The sequence below is a fragment of the Ostrea edulis genome, chromosome 9 (assembly GCF_947568905.1).
Source record: "Ostrea edulis chromosome 9, xbOstEdul1.1, whole genome shotgun sequence".
Taxonomy (NCBI): Eukaryota; Metazoa; Mollusca; class Bivalvia; order Ostreida; family Ostreidae; genus Ostrea; species Ostrea edulis.
Genome location: NC_079172.1, coordinates 17,894,236 through 17,911,390, shown reverse-complemented (window position 1 = coordinate 17,911,390; position 17,155 = coordinate 17,894,236). Strand labels below are relative to the sequence as shown.

At 33.6% G+C, this 17,155-nt stretch overlaps 1 protein-coding gene across 10 annotated transcripts in view; it reads left to right on the top strand.

Moving 5' to 3' along the window:
• The first annotated feature begins 9 nt into the window (after positions 1–9).
• The window catches only part of LOC125657846 (phosphatidylinositol 3,4,5-trisphosphate 5-phosphatase 2A-like), a 64,355-nt gene continuing 47,209 nt past the window's right edge, over positions 10–17,155 (top strand). For 5 of the 10 annotated variants that reach the window (XM_056148692.1, XM_056148688.1, XM_056148687.1 and 2 more), the window contains exons 1-4: positions 16–111; positions 4,746–4,829; positions 6,188–6,339; positions 11,406–11,463. In XM_056148692.1, the coding sequence (XP_056004667.1) occupies positions 6,297–6,339; positions 11,406–11,463 (101 nt within the window). In that variant the 5' untranslated portion in view covers positions 16–111; positions 4,746–4,829; positions 6,188–6,296. Of the gene's footprint in view, positions 112–4,745; positions 4,830–6,187; positions 6,340–8,184; positions 8,240–11,405; positions 11,464–14,341; positions 14,800–17,155 lie in introns of those variants that run through there. The other 5 variants (XM_056148685.1, XM_056148691.1, XM_056148690.1 and 2 more) reach the window with 5 other exon arrangements.

Sequence of the window (17,155 nt, the reverse complement as noted above, 5' to 3'; positions counted from 1 at the left end):
AAAGTAGACATTATCAACAATCACAATTCATTACCTATAGCGCTCATTTACTTCCTTGTAAACTGAGGTTGTTTGTACAAACATTTCAGCAATATAAAGCGCCAAGACTTCGTAAGTGTTGTCTACTTACTGACCAATTCTTCTTGCAAAATCTTGAGATTCATAAATTTCACATGATTATGACAGTTTCATATTTACAACCAGGGACATTATGTTATTAGCTGTCTCTATATAAAGCTGATTCAGATCTGCACATCTGAAACAACCTTCTCCATCTGGCTTAGTAATGGGTATGCATGGACAAAATACTGAACATGTAAACAGATCGACTTATTCAGGTCCAGCACAATCCTTATAATTAGCAATGCTTTAACGCCATAAGCTTTATATACAGCTTATTGTCTGAAATAGCTTGGTTAAAGCTAGTTTGGATTTAATTAGATTGAATTTCTTAAGTACATTGACATATTGAAAAAGTCGCATTTGATTTTTTCACATGTTTGTACTTTGAACAATAAGCACAACACAGTTCTAATTGGCATAATTGGCATGATTAGAGTTTATATGAATTTTCATGAGAAGAGAATTTCTTTTGTGTTGTTAATTGTCCACTACCCTGTGTGCATTGAAGCACTAAGATCAGTAGGATACCTTTACAATGTGGAATCTGATTGCCAGTCCATTAATTATTCTTTTTATCCTCAATGCCTATTATTCTAGTATGCTGTAAGATTGGACAACTGTTGCTTAACATTACTTAATAATCCTATTAGAAACAATGGACAGTTTTGAATCAAAATTCCTCCCAAGGGACGATTATAAAAGAAGTATTTCATGTTTACATTAATGTGTTGTAGGGAGTATAAGAGTGAAGTATTTTCATGACACTTTCTTCTTCCTGAAACTCCTCTTTTATCTTAAGGGGGTGACATCTACATCGTCATAATGGCTGACTTCCTTTTAAAACATGGATGAAAATATAGATATCAGCAATATTTGCCTATTCATTTAAAAAATCATTGCCTAAGCTGATTAGCTCAGTAGGTTAGCATGTTGACTGCTGCGCAATGAACTGTAGATCGCGGGTTCGAGTCCAGCAGGGGTTTTCAATTTTCTCAGATTGCTTTCAACTAAAACTGCATTTTTTGACTAAATAAAGTAGATTTGAACGTTTTCAATTTCAAAATATTGTACATGTATATCCTCCACTTTTTATCCATATCAAATTAAATCTCTGGTGTAGCATACCTCCTTGAGCAGTAACCTGAATTAATCTTTTGGAATATGATATGTAGCATTCAAATATGCTATATTCTTTTAAACATGCCCCATGCACTTTAGAAAACTCCAGCATAAGGGGTTATTAAATGCATTAGGACAGGTCTAGTTGGTGTACTATTACCCCCCCCCCCCCCCCAAAAAAAAACCCATTCAAATTGAAGAGCTTGGAGTTTTGGCATTTGGTAGAGTAATGCAGATTAAATTCATATCAGAAATAAATTTGTTCAAATATTGTAACAAGGAAGGAATTCTCAATAAACCTCTAGTTCTTAAGTACACAATACAATATGATCACATATTGTTTGATTAGAATTATAACTGTTTCTTCCTGTTTAGTATAATTATAATTATATAGGAATATTGTCTTCTTCAGTATATTATGATAGTTATAAAACCTTGGCTGTACAGATAGGAATATTGTCTTCTTCAGTATATTATAATGATAGTTATAAAACCTAGCTTGGCTGTACAGATAGGAATATTGTCTTCTTCAGTATATTATAATGATAGTTATAAAACTTTGACTGTACAGATAGGAATATTGTCTTCTTCAGTATATTGATATTATAGGTGAGTTTCTTTTTCTTTGCATTCTTCAGTCGATGTTACTATAAGTATTAAAATGCAGGTAATGCATGTGGTGGTGTTCTGCCTGATTTTGTTTTTGTGATGCGTATAGTGTATGTTCCTGACAGCTGGTTAAATTGTCCTTTTGTTAACAAGCCAAGGGTTGATTTTTGTTGATGACCATATTTATCCAAACAAGCACTCATTCCTTGAGAAGCGTTTCAAAGACTATTTTCATATCAAAGGCTACCTCGCTGATGTTATAATGTTTTGATATTTCTAACAGTGCAGACTGTCTGTAGAGTTCCATAACACAGTCATGTAAATAAATAATACTTATTTACCACCTACATCTGTATCTATATCATACAGTGAAATTTTCTATTCTGAAAGAAGCTCTCAGACGTGTGGAAATGAAACAAATCGTATGAAGATGTAATCATATTCACCCTTAGTAATCTCTGGTGACCTTTTGCAATTGGTTGTCGTCCGTCGTCATCTGTCATCCGTCGTGCATTAACAATTGAACATTATTGACTGTACCACCTTTCTAATTCTTTTCAAATTTGGTATGAAGCATCATTTGGACAAGGGGGACATAAATTGTAAATTTCAGGACTCCAGCACCCCTGGGGCACAAGGGGTGGGGCAAAAACTGCCCAAAATTGACAAATTTTCAAAAATCTTCTTCTCAAGAACCACACACATATGTAAGAAAAACTAAATACATTGTGATGTAGAGCAGGAAAGCCTCTACCAAAATTGTAAATTTCATGATCCCCGGGATAGGGGTTCTGACCCCAGGACAGGGCCAAACTTGGTATGTAGTGTTTATGTATAAAACACTTAAATAACATCCTCTTTAGTGCTATTGATACTTAATTGAAAGTAAATATATATTTAGAAAGAACAGGTAGTCTTTTACCAAAATTGTAAATTTGATGGTCCCAGGGGTAGGGTTTTGGTATCAGGGTGGGGCCAAAATGGTCATGCAGTTATTGAATGTGTGAACAATAGACATTTTAAACTTCTTCTTGATAAATATCATTGGTATGAAACATATTTGGAACAAGGGGGACATAAATTGTAAATTTCAGGATTCCTGCACCCCTGGGGTCTTAGGGGCGGGGCAAAAACTACCCAAAATTGACCAATTTTCAAAAATCTTCTCAAGAACTGCACACATGTAAGAAAAACTAAATGCATAGTGATGTAGAGCAGGAAAGCCTCTACCAAAACTGTCAATTTCATGATCCCCGGGGTAGGGGTTCTGACTCCATGGTGGGGCCAAACTTTTTATATAGTACGTGTTTATGTGTAAAACACTTCAATAATATCTTCTTTAGTGTTACTAAATTAAATTTTAAAAAGGAAATAGATATTTAGAAAGAACAGGTAGACCTTTACCAAAGTTGTAAATTTGATGATCCCAGGGGTAGGGGTTTTGGTATCAGGGTGGGGCCAAAATGGTCAGTTATGAAATGTGTGAACATTAGACATTTTTAACTTCTTCTTGATAACTATCATTCCAATTCTTTTCAAATTTTGTATGAAACATATTTGGAACAAGGGGGACATAAATTTTAAATTTCAGGATTCCTGCACCCCTGGTGCCTTGGGGGGGGGGGGGGGGGGGGGGGGCAAAACTACCCAAAATTGACCAATTTTCAAAAATCTTCTTCTCAAGAATCGCACACATCTAAGAAAAACTAAATGCATAATATAGAGCAGGAAAGCCACTACCAAAATTAAATTTCATGATCACCAGGGTAAGGGTTCTGACCCCAGGGTGGGACCAAACTTGGTATATAGTGTTTATGTGTAAAACACTTAAATTACATCTACTTTAGTGCTATTGATACTAAATTGAAACTAAATGGATAGAGCAGGTAGTCTTTTACCAAATTGTAACTTGATGATCTCCAGAGTAAGGGTTCTGACCCCAGGGTGGGGCCAAACTTAGTATATACACATGTAGTATTTATGTGTGAGTTTGCTGATACTGTATAAAATCTAAATGCATAAATGATGTATTTCATAACCCTGGGTTATGACTTTAGGATGAGTCCAAATTAGTCATATCTTTTGATGTTTTAATGTCAATACACCTATTATTTAAAGCCTTTCATCAGTGTACTTGCACTTTTTAGGGCAATGAAGTTTTAAGAACACATCTTGTTTTATACTGTTGCTGAACATTAGAATTTAGCTTAGATATTCAGAACAGGATTATTTTTTTTTTTTTAGATTTCATAGCCCATGGAAGTAGACGTGATACTATTTCACTAGTATTCAGGTTACCAATAAGGCCTGTGGGCCTTTTGTTTTTCATATGAAGATGTAATCATATTCATGCACCCTTTTTTTCAAATTTCCTAAACACTTACAATGCAAATTAGAAGAAATACATTGATTTCATGAATATTTCATTTCATTAGTGCATAGAAACTACATGTAATTTTGCGCTTTATAAAAGAATAAAATAATAATAATAACAATTTTCCAATTTACTTCTAGACCACGGGCACAATTTTCTATAGTACTCTGTTAGTACTCTGTTAGTACTCTGTTACAAATGTAACTTCCTTACAAAGTTTGTTCTGATTTGTGTGTTTGTTTCTGGGGGTGGATTTGAAGGTGGAGGTGGGAGTGGCGATTGGGAGGTGTTAAAAATGTGAAATTGCTAAGCAATTTCCAATCGTGTACACTAAACTTTTAGATGAGGATATTTAATCTCCTTTCAACTTCATGAGGCCTGTTATGTTGGAAAATAATTTGATGTGTGAATTTTAACAGTCACTGTTTTATCAATACACACAACAAAAGGACAGGGTCTTGATTTATTCAAAAGCCAAGCTATATATTAGTCTTAACAACACTTACAATTTATCTCCTAGACTTGCACAATAGAAAAGCCTGAACAAGGAAGATCTTTGAAAACACAACCCACAGTGTTATTTACTTCTCTACAAGGGCTCAACGTAAGTTACAATTTATTCACATGTAAATTTTTTTTAAGTACAGAGGTTTTGTAGTTTTGTTTATTTAGACTAGTATTCGTAAAGCTGATCAGGTCAAGGGGTTTCAGATACTGACTGAAAATATTATATCCATGCACTTGTCCATCTGTTTGCAGACATTTTTGTCAAGGGATTATTTTTTTTACATCCCCATCCCCCGGTATTTTAGAAAATGTTGATTATACTGAAAAATCTTAACATATCTTATGACAGTCTAATAATTGATAGGTGATGCACATGAATTCAAATAATTCCGGAGAGGATGACAATTTTGTAACAATCTAATTAAAGTTAGATCCTTTGATCCGCTCACATATATTGCTACTTTGTGTAGCGATAAAATGAGCGGATCAAAGGATCTATATTTTAATTAAATTGATTTTGTAAAATTTTACATGGTGAAAATTTGGGAATCTGCTTTATAATCCATATATAGACTTGCATCCAGTATTTTCAAATTAGTTTTTCCAATTTTAAGAAAGTTAACATCTTTTCTCTTTTCTTGACATATATTCTATCAGTTTGGAATATACTTCTAGATGCATGAAAGGGTTAGAGAATGTATTATGACCTTTACTCAAGGTCATTATGAAATTTCAAGGTTATTCATTGATTCTACAGAGAATTGACTAGAGTAAGATCCTCATTTAAGATCATCAGGAAAATGTCGAGATAACATGGACTTGCTATATAAAGAAAATTGTGTGAGCTGTGAGTCAGTGTTTTGTAGGAATTAATATGACCAAAATGTATTACATAATCCTTTCTTCTATTAGAGAAGAGTCAGCTTCGTAACTTCGAGACTGAAAATGAAAAGACAGAGAAAAGGCTAGAATAAGAAATTGGGTCTGCTTTGAAAGTATAATTTGCTGTAAATTCAGTCCCGCTAGGACAGCTCTAGTTTCCCTACAAAGACTTTTACTTACTCAGAAAGAGAAACAAATTATAGGATAATGCATTTATACCTGGCAGTAATTGAAACATTGTGTTATACAAAATGTAAACCTTCACACTATGGGGCTATTTCCTGATGTGTATTCATTGTGATTTTGGTGACCAAAAAAAAATGATAATAAAAAAATTGATACTCGAATTAAAATAATCTAAACCTAAACAGCTAGATGATTTCAGACCATTTCTTAACTCTGTAAAGGCTGTTAGTATATATGTATATATATATAGATCCACTTGCCTGAAAGTCAAAGGGTCAAAGGATGAATATTGGTATCATAAGGATGAAATTCTATACCTACATATACATATATGGATAATCATGATAAAGGGGAAATATGCTTTTTATCAGATCTATTTTTAAACAGGGAAAGTCATGCTTTGAAGATTGTCACTTGAGCAACAACAAAAAAAATATCCTCAGCTGGAAATTACAACAGCCATTGATCTTTATAATGGAAAAAGAATGAGGTTTACATGCAGAAAGTGATCTGGTCATCCCTAAACAGGTGTCCTAGAGGTAACACTGATTTTGTTTGTGATATTTATATATATATATATATATATATATATATATATATATATATATATAATCAACTGCTTTATAGATAGCTAGTACTTATAATCAACTGCTTCAAAGATAGCTAGAAGAAGATTTAATACTTTAAAATAGTTTGTTTTACATGATGATTTTAATCATGATTTGGTTAATGGATAATGTGATACAAACAATTCACACTGAAGAGAATACAGAGTAAAGTATTTCTGCAGTTTTCACAGTTAATCCAGTCAAACAAATCTCTGCAGTTGTACGATACTGATGATAGCAATCTCTGCCCAGAGTTGTCTTTCCTTGCCCTCACTGTGAGGTATGAATAACACGGATTGGGTCAGTCTATGTCTGGGACAGCCATTATTCCCCAAATGCAGCCATAGTTACTGACGATGTGAACAATAAACTTTCTACAGTGTCAAATAGCTGTAGTAAATACTATAATATTGTGAGCTATATTATACAGTTAACTCTCGAATTATCGCCACTCAATTTATCACCATTTTTGTTATTATACGCCACATTTTTCTAAGAACATTTTTCCTATTACTTTTCGTTAAAACACCAAATTCACTATCGCCATTTGCCACAGTGTTTTTATTACAAAAGTCTATTTCAAAGTGTTTAATTATTATCTCAATAAACCACCACTGGTGCATGTGGTCAGTAAAGCGATAAATTGGTCAATATAGATCTTCTGCGTACACCTGGTCGGAAGGATCCTAGAATTATAATTGCTGTATGAAATCAACAAGAAAATTACTTGATATAAACTGTCATCTTGTTCTTACATCAATAAAAAATATTTCATTTAGCTATGGCTTCACCATGATAGAGGTTTCTGTTGAATTTTGAAGAAAGTACAGTAAAATATCTGTATCTCGAGTATGGTTTGTCTCGAATACCCCGCTTGAGTCGAAGTCGACCGCCGGTCCCGGCCGTTTTCCCTATATAAATGATTTGAAAAACTTCTGATATCTCGAACACGGTAATCTCGAATACTCCGCTTATGTCGAAGTATTTTCAAGGTCCCATGCCTAATTTCACCTGGCTTATCTCGAAGTGCAGTCAATTTTCCGGTCTGCTTACCATACCTGGCGTCGTTAAAACACACGTCTCCGCCCGCGGCTACATCAATTATAATTAATGACTGCTAATCCACCCTCGCCTTTTCCGAGTAGTCACGGGTGGCCATAATTGTTTCAACAGCTCAGGTGATTAGTGAAGCCTTCCAACATTGCGGATGAAGTCCACCGCCAATTATGAACCGACACGCCCGATTCCAGGGATGGTGTTTTGATTGATACACGCTATATCATTAACATGTGGGTTAGATAAACGCACAAAATTGTCGAAGTGAGCTTGAAGTTAATCATAATAACGATAATGCATTTAATAATACACGCCTCATCATTAAAACTAGAACATAGAAAACACGAAAATCTTCAAAGTGAACAGAAATTAAACACTTTGGATCACAACAACATATAAATAGAGACCCGTGAAATTTTCATCATTCGACAACATGTCTCAAGACAGTAAAGACAAGCTGCTAATCCCTGGCATTAAAAGAGAGTTAAAATCGCATACCATAGAAACTAAGATTCAAGCTATTGCAGATGTAGAGAAAGGAATTGACAGTAAGGCGGCCATCGCTAAAAAATACGAAATCCCTCCAAACACATTATCAACATGGATAAAAAATGCTGAATAAAATAGCATGCGTATTAGCTGTACTTAATAAGATATTGTATTTAATAAACATAAAAAGTTCTTTTTAAAAATCCGTCTTTTTTGTTTCTTACGTGATAGGTTCTTTCACTACAACGCAATAGCTACATCCTAGTCGGGCCTAGACATCAGTAAAGTAAGCATACAAATTGTACGATCATCTTATTAATTTTGAAACACATTGTGAATGTGATGTTTATAGATATGGAGAAAAAAACACCGAAATATTTGCCTTGGAAATCCCACAATATCAATCAACTTGCATTATAAGAAACGGCAACGGGGTTGTTGTTTATAATGCAAATCCCATACTATGCATCATATATCCCCCTTCAAAAAAAAATTCAAGATCGATTTTGGATATCTCGAACCCCCGGATATCTCGAAGTTTTTTCGAAGTCCCTTGAACTTCGAGATAGAGATATTTTACTGTATTAAGCTAATTATTACATATCACAGAAAACATCCGAAATGTACACAACAGGAAATCACCAATCAATTTACTGTTTTATGGGAGAAGCCCATAAAAAGGAGGACAGTGGGTGATGTTTTGCCTGCAAAGGATAAAATTCTTGTTGACCCTGGTTCAGTTTATGACAGCACACCTGCCAAGAATTGGCCATGCAGTGTGCTAAATACTGACACTGGACAAGGTTTAAAATAACTTGGAACATATTACTGTGTATATGTGTCTTGTACATGTATTGTTTTAAAATGAAGCTTTATTATTGATAAAACTGTTTTAATCATGTTAGAAAATTTGAAAATGATTTTTTTATGAGATACTGTATATTTTTTTTTTACATTATCGTAATACATAAGTATTGTATGTAAAGGAAAGATAACTCTTACATATCCAAGAATAGTAACTTTTTCTCCCCAAAGATGGCAGAAATTCAATTCATGGCCAAATTTGTTATAATTGCCATAAATTCAAAAGAACAAAAGGTGGCGGTTTATAGAGAGTTGACTATAATACTCAGAAATAGGCAAACACTGTCTGGCGTCTGTCTGTCCATCTTTGTATGATCCATCTGCATGTCGGTAAACTTTTGAGAAACATTTTCAACTTCTTCTCCAGAACCACTAGGCCAATATCAATTAAACTTGGTATAAATCATTCCTAGGGGATTCATGTTTGCTCACTCCAATCAAAAGAGAGATTATAAAAAAGAATATACAAAAATATCATGGTAGGTTCATTTAAAAATCAAAAATTTCAAAAACCACTAGACCAGAAAATTTGAAACTTATATGAAAGCTTCCTGACATACTGTGTATAGATTCAAGTTTGTTCAAATCATGGCTCCCAAGGGAAGGCTGGAGTCAAAGAAGGGGATTTAAGATTTACATAGTGCATATACATTTGTAGGTATATAGCAAAAATCTTTTAAAATCTCCAGAACAACAGGTCTGGGATTAGTCAGGTTAATATGCAAGCATCTTCAGGTAGTGCAAATTCATTAGTTTACTCATTTCAGTGTCCCCTTGGGTAGGGTGGGGGCTACAGTAGGGGATCAGAGTTTTATATGGGAATATATTGGGGAAACATCCTTGAAAAAAACAGTAAGGACCTGATTTATGATCATATCCTTATGTAAGCATCTTCAGGTAGTGCAAATTAAAAAATTACTAAAATTAAAGGACTTAAATTGACCTGGAATTATCCTTAATATGCAACTTATATTAGGGCAACTTCAATGAAAATCAATTACTAGTGATGACACATATAATTTAATGCCCTTCTATGAGATTCGTTTTTCTTCCCGTCGTGACTGCGCAGCACAATTTTTATTCTTCTACTAGCTTTGCTATGTATACAAAGCGCACACCATATTAACTCGAATACCTCAGAATACAACAGTGCCCCTACCAGCGTAAGCCCCCTCCCCAGAATATAGCAGGCCACAAAAGGATATCAAAGTTCTATATGAAATGTTCAGGAAATTAATTAAAACAAATTCTTTTCAAAAGTATAGCAGGGCCACAGTAAGTCATATCAAAATACAAATGTTCTGAAGTTGTGTAGTTTTTTTATGCCCCTGATACTAAAGTCAGGGGGCATATTACTTTGTCCTGTCTCTCTGAAAGTGTAATCTTGCTCATAATTTTTAATGTTGCGTGATCAGGCCTTCATATTTCATATGTGCATATCTTGTGACAAGATCTTTGTTTTAGTACCAAAGTTTTCACCTTAATTGTCACTTTGACCTTGGAGTTTAACCTACTTTTAAGAAACCTAATGTAGACTATTCAACTACTTAAGGTAGGGCTTTCATTAATTATTTTGTATATAGATTCCTTATGACAAGACTTTACATTTCTTACCTTGATCTTTGACATTGTGACCTTGGAGTTTGACCCAAATTTCAAAACTTTAATTAAAACTTTAACCTTGGTCATAACTTTTGAATGGGGTATGATATATCTTTCATGTGTGCATTCTTTGTGACAAAACATTTCTTTTGGTACCAAAGTTTCTGACCTTGTAACTTTGACCTTGGATTTGACTTGTGATTTTTTTTAAAGAGTTAACCTAGGCAATATCTCCTGAGCTGTTAAAGGTAGGGCTTTCATATTTTGTATATATATTCCTAATTATGGCAAGACTTTACATTTCATCCATGGTTGTTGACCTCTTGACCTTGTATCATGGTAATGTTGTGGCCTTTGGGGCTAGGTTTGTACCACAGTATTAATGGGGCTAAGTTTTTTCATAGGACTAACAACTAAAAAAAATCTTTCAAATATATAATATCTGAACCACAGCAGGGCCATGTTGGCTCAATCAGGTGAATGATTAGGCCCATGGGGATCTTGTTATGGTATGAAAACTGTCCATGCAGGTATTTAAATGATTACAGTACTTAGTAATGTTGAATGTGTCCAAGTGTCGAAGTGTACTAATAACCTCCATTACACTTCCTGTTCTCCTCGATGAAACAGGAAGGAAAGAAATTGTACATGAAGATATGGAACACTACACATTCAGACTCCAGCTGTGGTTATTTGTCATCAACCAAAATAAATAACACTCACACAATACACACATGAGTATAGAGGTCACAAGACAGTAGAATTGTGTGTATCCATTCAAACACTTGTTACAGCTAGGATTTCAGTCCTCATTATATTGAAAGACTTAACTCAGAAGCTGCATAAACCGAGGTCACATTGTGATCAATTAACATGAATTATATATTGTGAATTATTGGAGAGGTGGATTTCACGTTTTCATTAGGATATACTGTACGCTGTCTAAGTTGATATTATTGAATGACAATAAGGAATGTTTTACCCAGTTTTTGCCGGAGCTACTAGAGAAAAGCCCCGTTCTCCTAATCTCCAAGCTACACGCAAGTAAGCATTTCTTCATAAAACAATAATTTAATCTGATAAAGATAAAATATTAGTCACATCACCACTGAACCTCCCAGATTAACACCCTTACTCATTTTAGTGCCTCTGGCTTCTATTTTCATGCAAATGATTATTTGATATACAAAAGATATATGTATTCAATTAGTTATGGTGAGTTCAAAATATTTGAAGCTATGATTTTGTAAAATTTTGTAGGATCAAGAGCAATTCCTTCCCGACATGAATTTCCCACCAGATACAAACTTTTGGGGTCTTTGTGAATTGCAGATTGTAATGTGGATCCCCTTTTGTTGAATTAGTGTCCAGATTGTTTCTCTCAATCATTTTATTTTCCTCATATACCGGTACCTTAGTTTCTTACATTTGAAAAATTACAAAACCTTCAATGTTTGGAGATTTATGCTGACCATTGGCAGCAGAGCTTCATTTGAATGGCCAATTTGTTTGTAGTACTTTGACAGGCCCCCATATGTTGCTTGTATTCAGTTGATGTTTCCTGGAGATAGCTGATGTTTTCAAGGGGAAGAAAAGTTAGAGATGAAATTGTGGTAATGATTGACAAATGTTTTACTGTAAATACATATGTGAGGAGAACGTAGGAGATTGACCATTGAGTGAGCTTAAATTCTTTAATGGATCTCCATGTCTCCCACTAATATCATCTAGAAAGGAAAGAGGAAGAACAAAATTTATCAGATCACTAATTAATCTAAAAATATGTTGAGTCACCTTCACATCCTTATACAGTAAAACATATTACAGCGAACATGCTTCTTATGAATTCACACTTACTAACAGTAAAACATGGTTACAGCGAACACACTTATAATGAATTCACACTTACAGTAAAACATGGTTACAGCGAACACACTTATAATGAATTCATACTTACAGTAAAACATGGTTACAGCGAACATACTTCTTATGAATTCACACTTACTAACAGTAAAACATGGTTACAGTGAACACACTTATAATGAATTCACACTTACTAACAGTAAAACATGGTTACAGCGAACACACTTATAATGAATTCACACTTACAATAAAACACAGTTGTACTGAACACACTTATGATGAATTTATGCTTACAGTGAAACATGGTTACAGTGAACATGCTTATAATGAATTCACACTTACAGTAAAACATGGTTACAGCAAACACACTTATAATGAATTCACACTTGCAGTAAAACATGGTTACAGTGAACATGCTTATAATGAATTCACATTTACAGTAAAACTGTTACAGTGAACATTGAAATAAATTATGAAGCGAAAAATTCATACTTTTATTTTAAAGCATTTCTTTAACAGGCTTAATTATTTATGAAAATTAACAAGGCATGTCACATACATCCGCCATTTGTCTACAAACTTTTGGCAGTTGGCTGTATGTTTAATCACTAATCAGTGTTACCTCCCCTCCCTAATAAAAATGATAGGAAATGGAATGGTTATCACATGATGACATCAATTATATTGGCAGACCTAATTTAATGCATTTTAAAAGTCTGAATAAATTTTCTCTATCAGACACCGAACTCAATTAGATGATGCTTAATTATTCATGATCTGGAGCATGACTAATGGTCTCATGACCTGCTAATCTGTAAACTACATCCCCATTTTTATGCTTCCGTATCACAGATCGGAGGGCATATTGTTTTTATCCTGACATATGTTTTTGTCTGTCTGCTTGTCTGTCTGAAATTCTAACTTTTTGCGTAACTTTTCAATGGTGAGTGAAAGGGTTGTCATGCATGCCATGTGACAAAACCTTTCTTTTTGTAGAAATTTTTTGACCTTGTGACCTTGGAGATTGACCTACTTCCAAGACAAGATCTCCTGAACTATTTATGGTAGAAATTTCATATTTTGTATATAGATTCCTTATGACAAGACTTTACATTTGTATCTAGAGGGCATAGTGTTTCACAAACACATCTTGTTCTTTTTGTATATATTCACTTATTTATCTTGAGTATTTGTTTCTCAATCAATACACCTGCAAGTTTTCTGTCCTCCTAATTGAGCCAGGTGAACCATTTCTGTGTAAATCAAACTATTTACATAACTCTGCATGGTTGTCCTGATGTAGAGACATTTAATATTAAGGTAATTGAAATTTTCCACTTCAAGAGAAATTATTAGCAATTCAAGCTCTCAGCTAATATGAGACCAAAATGCCAAATATTATGATTTTTGTATACTTTTCCTGCAGATGAAATACACATCAAACGATAATAAATTGTGTCTGTTATCTTAATTGCTAATGATAAACCAGGTAATTTTGTTCTCTGCCCAGCCAGTAAATCCGATTCTGTGTGAAGGGTAAATTCTTCAGCAGGTTTAGTCATGGTTTATTACAATAAACACAAGCTGAGAAATCGCTTGGATTGATTTAATGCTTTGCAAACATTATTTCCTGCAAATCATTCTCAATTTCTGTCTTCTGACTGCAGCTTCAAAGAATCAGACTCAGAAACTAATTGCATATGCATTGGGGGCATTAAGGATAATTTGTTACGATATGTGAATTTTTCACTTCATTTAAATATTGGCTGGCTTTAAGCAGTTGTCTCATCTGTCACAATAGGTCAGTCAATGAAAATTTCACATACCAAGGAAAAGAGAGGCAGTTGGCAAGTTTCTGCTAATTATATTCCAACCGCCTTTCATTGTTTTCTTTGGATCCATTAAATTGTCTAAAAAAGTGACTAAAGGAACATTTCTTTAAATTGTATTTGACCTCTACCTTGTATCAGAGAGATCGAGATAGAGGCAATGTGTGCGTGTGTGCCAATCTGACTTGAAGTTTTGACATTTTGGATGCTAATAGCTTTGAAGTTTATATTTCTGGAGGCATCTGAGAACACTGCAGGGCCTAGAATATGTGACAAATACAAGTGTAGCGGTCTAAAGGCTGGGAGTTGTTTTGGAGCCTTATCTTGAGAAGGAAAGTCGACACAGCCTCAGACTGCACTGTGTGATGGCAGATTATGGATACTTTATTTGTGTCTGTCTAAATCAGCTGATAGGTCACAGTATTGTGAAGGAGTCAATTTTGTAAAATGTTTTGCCAAATCCTGGTAATTTGACCCAGCACCTCTGAATGTCATTGTCATGTTAAGTGTGATGGAATTTACACAGTAGGAGTAGGTGGATATGATCTGTCACTGGCCTGATATTGAATCCTTCATGGATGTTAAACAGTAAACTTACAAATTGATTTTGTTTTCTTCCGAGTCCGGCCATTGATTAAGCAATGTTTTTGTGTGGATTTGCAGACAATTTTTGGCCATGGGAAAGCAGGTATTCTTCTGTCATAATGTATGTGTGTGTACAATGCCTGCTTACATTTAGAAGACAATATGTACATAATCAGTTTTATTGAGAAATCTCTCACTAAATATAAGTTAATTGTATATACATGTACTAAGTATATGTAGTCAGTTTTGAATTCCTCCAGAGTGTAGATTAAATGTTAACGATGTTAAGCTAAATATGATGTGGTTATATGTGACTGAAATAGAGAATGTTTTCCACATTAATCATATCATTAATTAAAAGGATGTGGTAAATTATATGCCTCATTTGCCTGTAACTGTATGAAAGAGAAATATGAGCTTATGGCACTCAGTTAATGATTTATACCTTAATTATATATATATATATATATATATATATATATATATATATATATATATATTTATATTAGAAGTTGATTCGGCACAGTTGTAAATAAATATTGAAAATCAGAATGACACATTCCATAAAAAACAATCATTTACTGCATGGTTCATCAGGCAGTTCAAATATATATATATATATATATATAGAGAGAGAGAGAGAGAGAGAGAGAGAGAGAGAGAGAAAGAGAGAGAGAGAGAATAATTTGTCTTTTAATCATATCAAAATGTAATAGAAAGGAATTGAACACAACACTAATTTTAAAGGGACTTAGACACATTTAAAAAAAAAAATTTTCATTTAGTATTTAATACGTATATTGAATATTGAAAATATAACTGTCAGACATTTAAATTAGGTTAAGAACCAAAATTTGAACATTGTTAATGCAAGGTTAAGGACAATATTTTTGTTAACAAACAAACCAGTGAAATGTTAATTTTGTAATCTAATAAAAATAAAGCATCTTAATTTTGCACAGACACAAATATAACTTTTAAATGACTTGAAATGTTATATCATAGACTTTAAAAATCTTAGGACCCTGCATTTTCAAAACTCTGATGATCTGCTGTAAAAATAGCAGTTCTTATAAACTCAATCTTTGTTTATATACACAACAAATGATAAAATATCTATAATGAGCTGCTGTCATCATGCCCTAGTTCTAATTTTTTTTTTGTAGTGAAATTTTTCCCTTTAGATATATTGAAAGTGGAAAACAAAATTTGATGGACAATCGTGAATCAGTCCCTTTAATTGTATTGTCTATTATATGTTTATATATAAAGAGTGTAACATTATTCTAATACTATATAAGTAATATACTGAGATATATTGGAGGGGGGGATGTCACATCAGCCTGAACACCATGATCAAAAGTATGTTTGGGAGATCAATAAGTTTTGAGTTGTAGGTAAATTTAACATCCCCAGTCTGAGATTTCAGTAAATGTATATAATGATTGTGTTCTTTTTAAAGGAAAATAACTTTGGTGTGAAATCTGTCTCCGTGTTATATTTATTTAAATTTAAGAGAAAAAAAACCCATAGGAAGTTTAATATGTGTTCAGATTTACGAACCACAGTGCACTTTCACCATAGTGTGGCCTCAGATGCATTGTCTTGAAACTGCAATGTCGGTATCGGAATCAGGGGTTATAACAGTTATAGTTTGCGTACTTTGTGGGGCTTTGTTTTTGATGGTTTTAACCGAGTATAAATTCAAGTTAAAATGTACTTTGTTTCTTTATTGCTGGAGGAACACACAGAAAGGATATATCTAATCAGCGGATCTAAATCAGAAAGCATCTTCGTTTTGTACAGAGTAAAAAGAAATATATCTTTTTGTATGGGATTAGGATCTTCGGTCTTGGGTGTATAAGATTCCTAGCCCCTGATGTTGAACAGATGTAGAAGATGTTCAACATGTATAAATCAGATAAAAAAACCCATGCTGATTCTATCTACCTACCACCAAATGTAGCCCATGTTTTTTCACTATGAATTATACATTTAAGCCCTTTGAATCTGATGAGCTCTTTAATTATATTTCGTGATGGTGTCTAATCTCACAACATGTACATGGTGTTTGGCTTTGATGAAATTATTATCATAGTGAGATAGGAATAGATTGAAGATTCATGCAGGTTATTGGGCAGTAAATATAAAACTGTACATTTCATAATTCCAAGGTTATATGGCTATATATTTGCTTTAGCATGTTTATGGGTTAAATTTTGTAGGTTACTTAATTGTTAAAGAAACTTTTTATAAGAAAGTAAACATTGTATATGTACTTTAATGTGTAGCAGTATGTGTAAGTATATTGCAGAGGGAAATAAATACATGTGGTGTCTGTACAAATATTACACGTATAGTATTATACGTTCATTATGTCACACTGCATGAGTTCCACAACTCTTGTATGTTACACACAAGTTCCTGTGTGTCATCGGAAACTTATCATAGACAGTCCT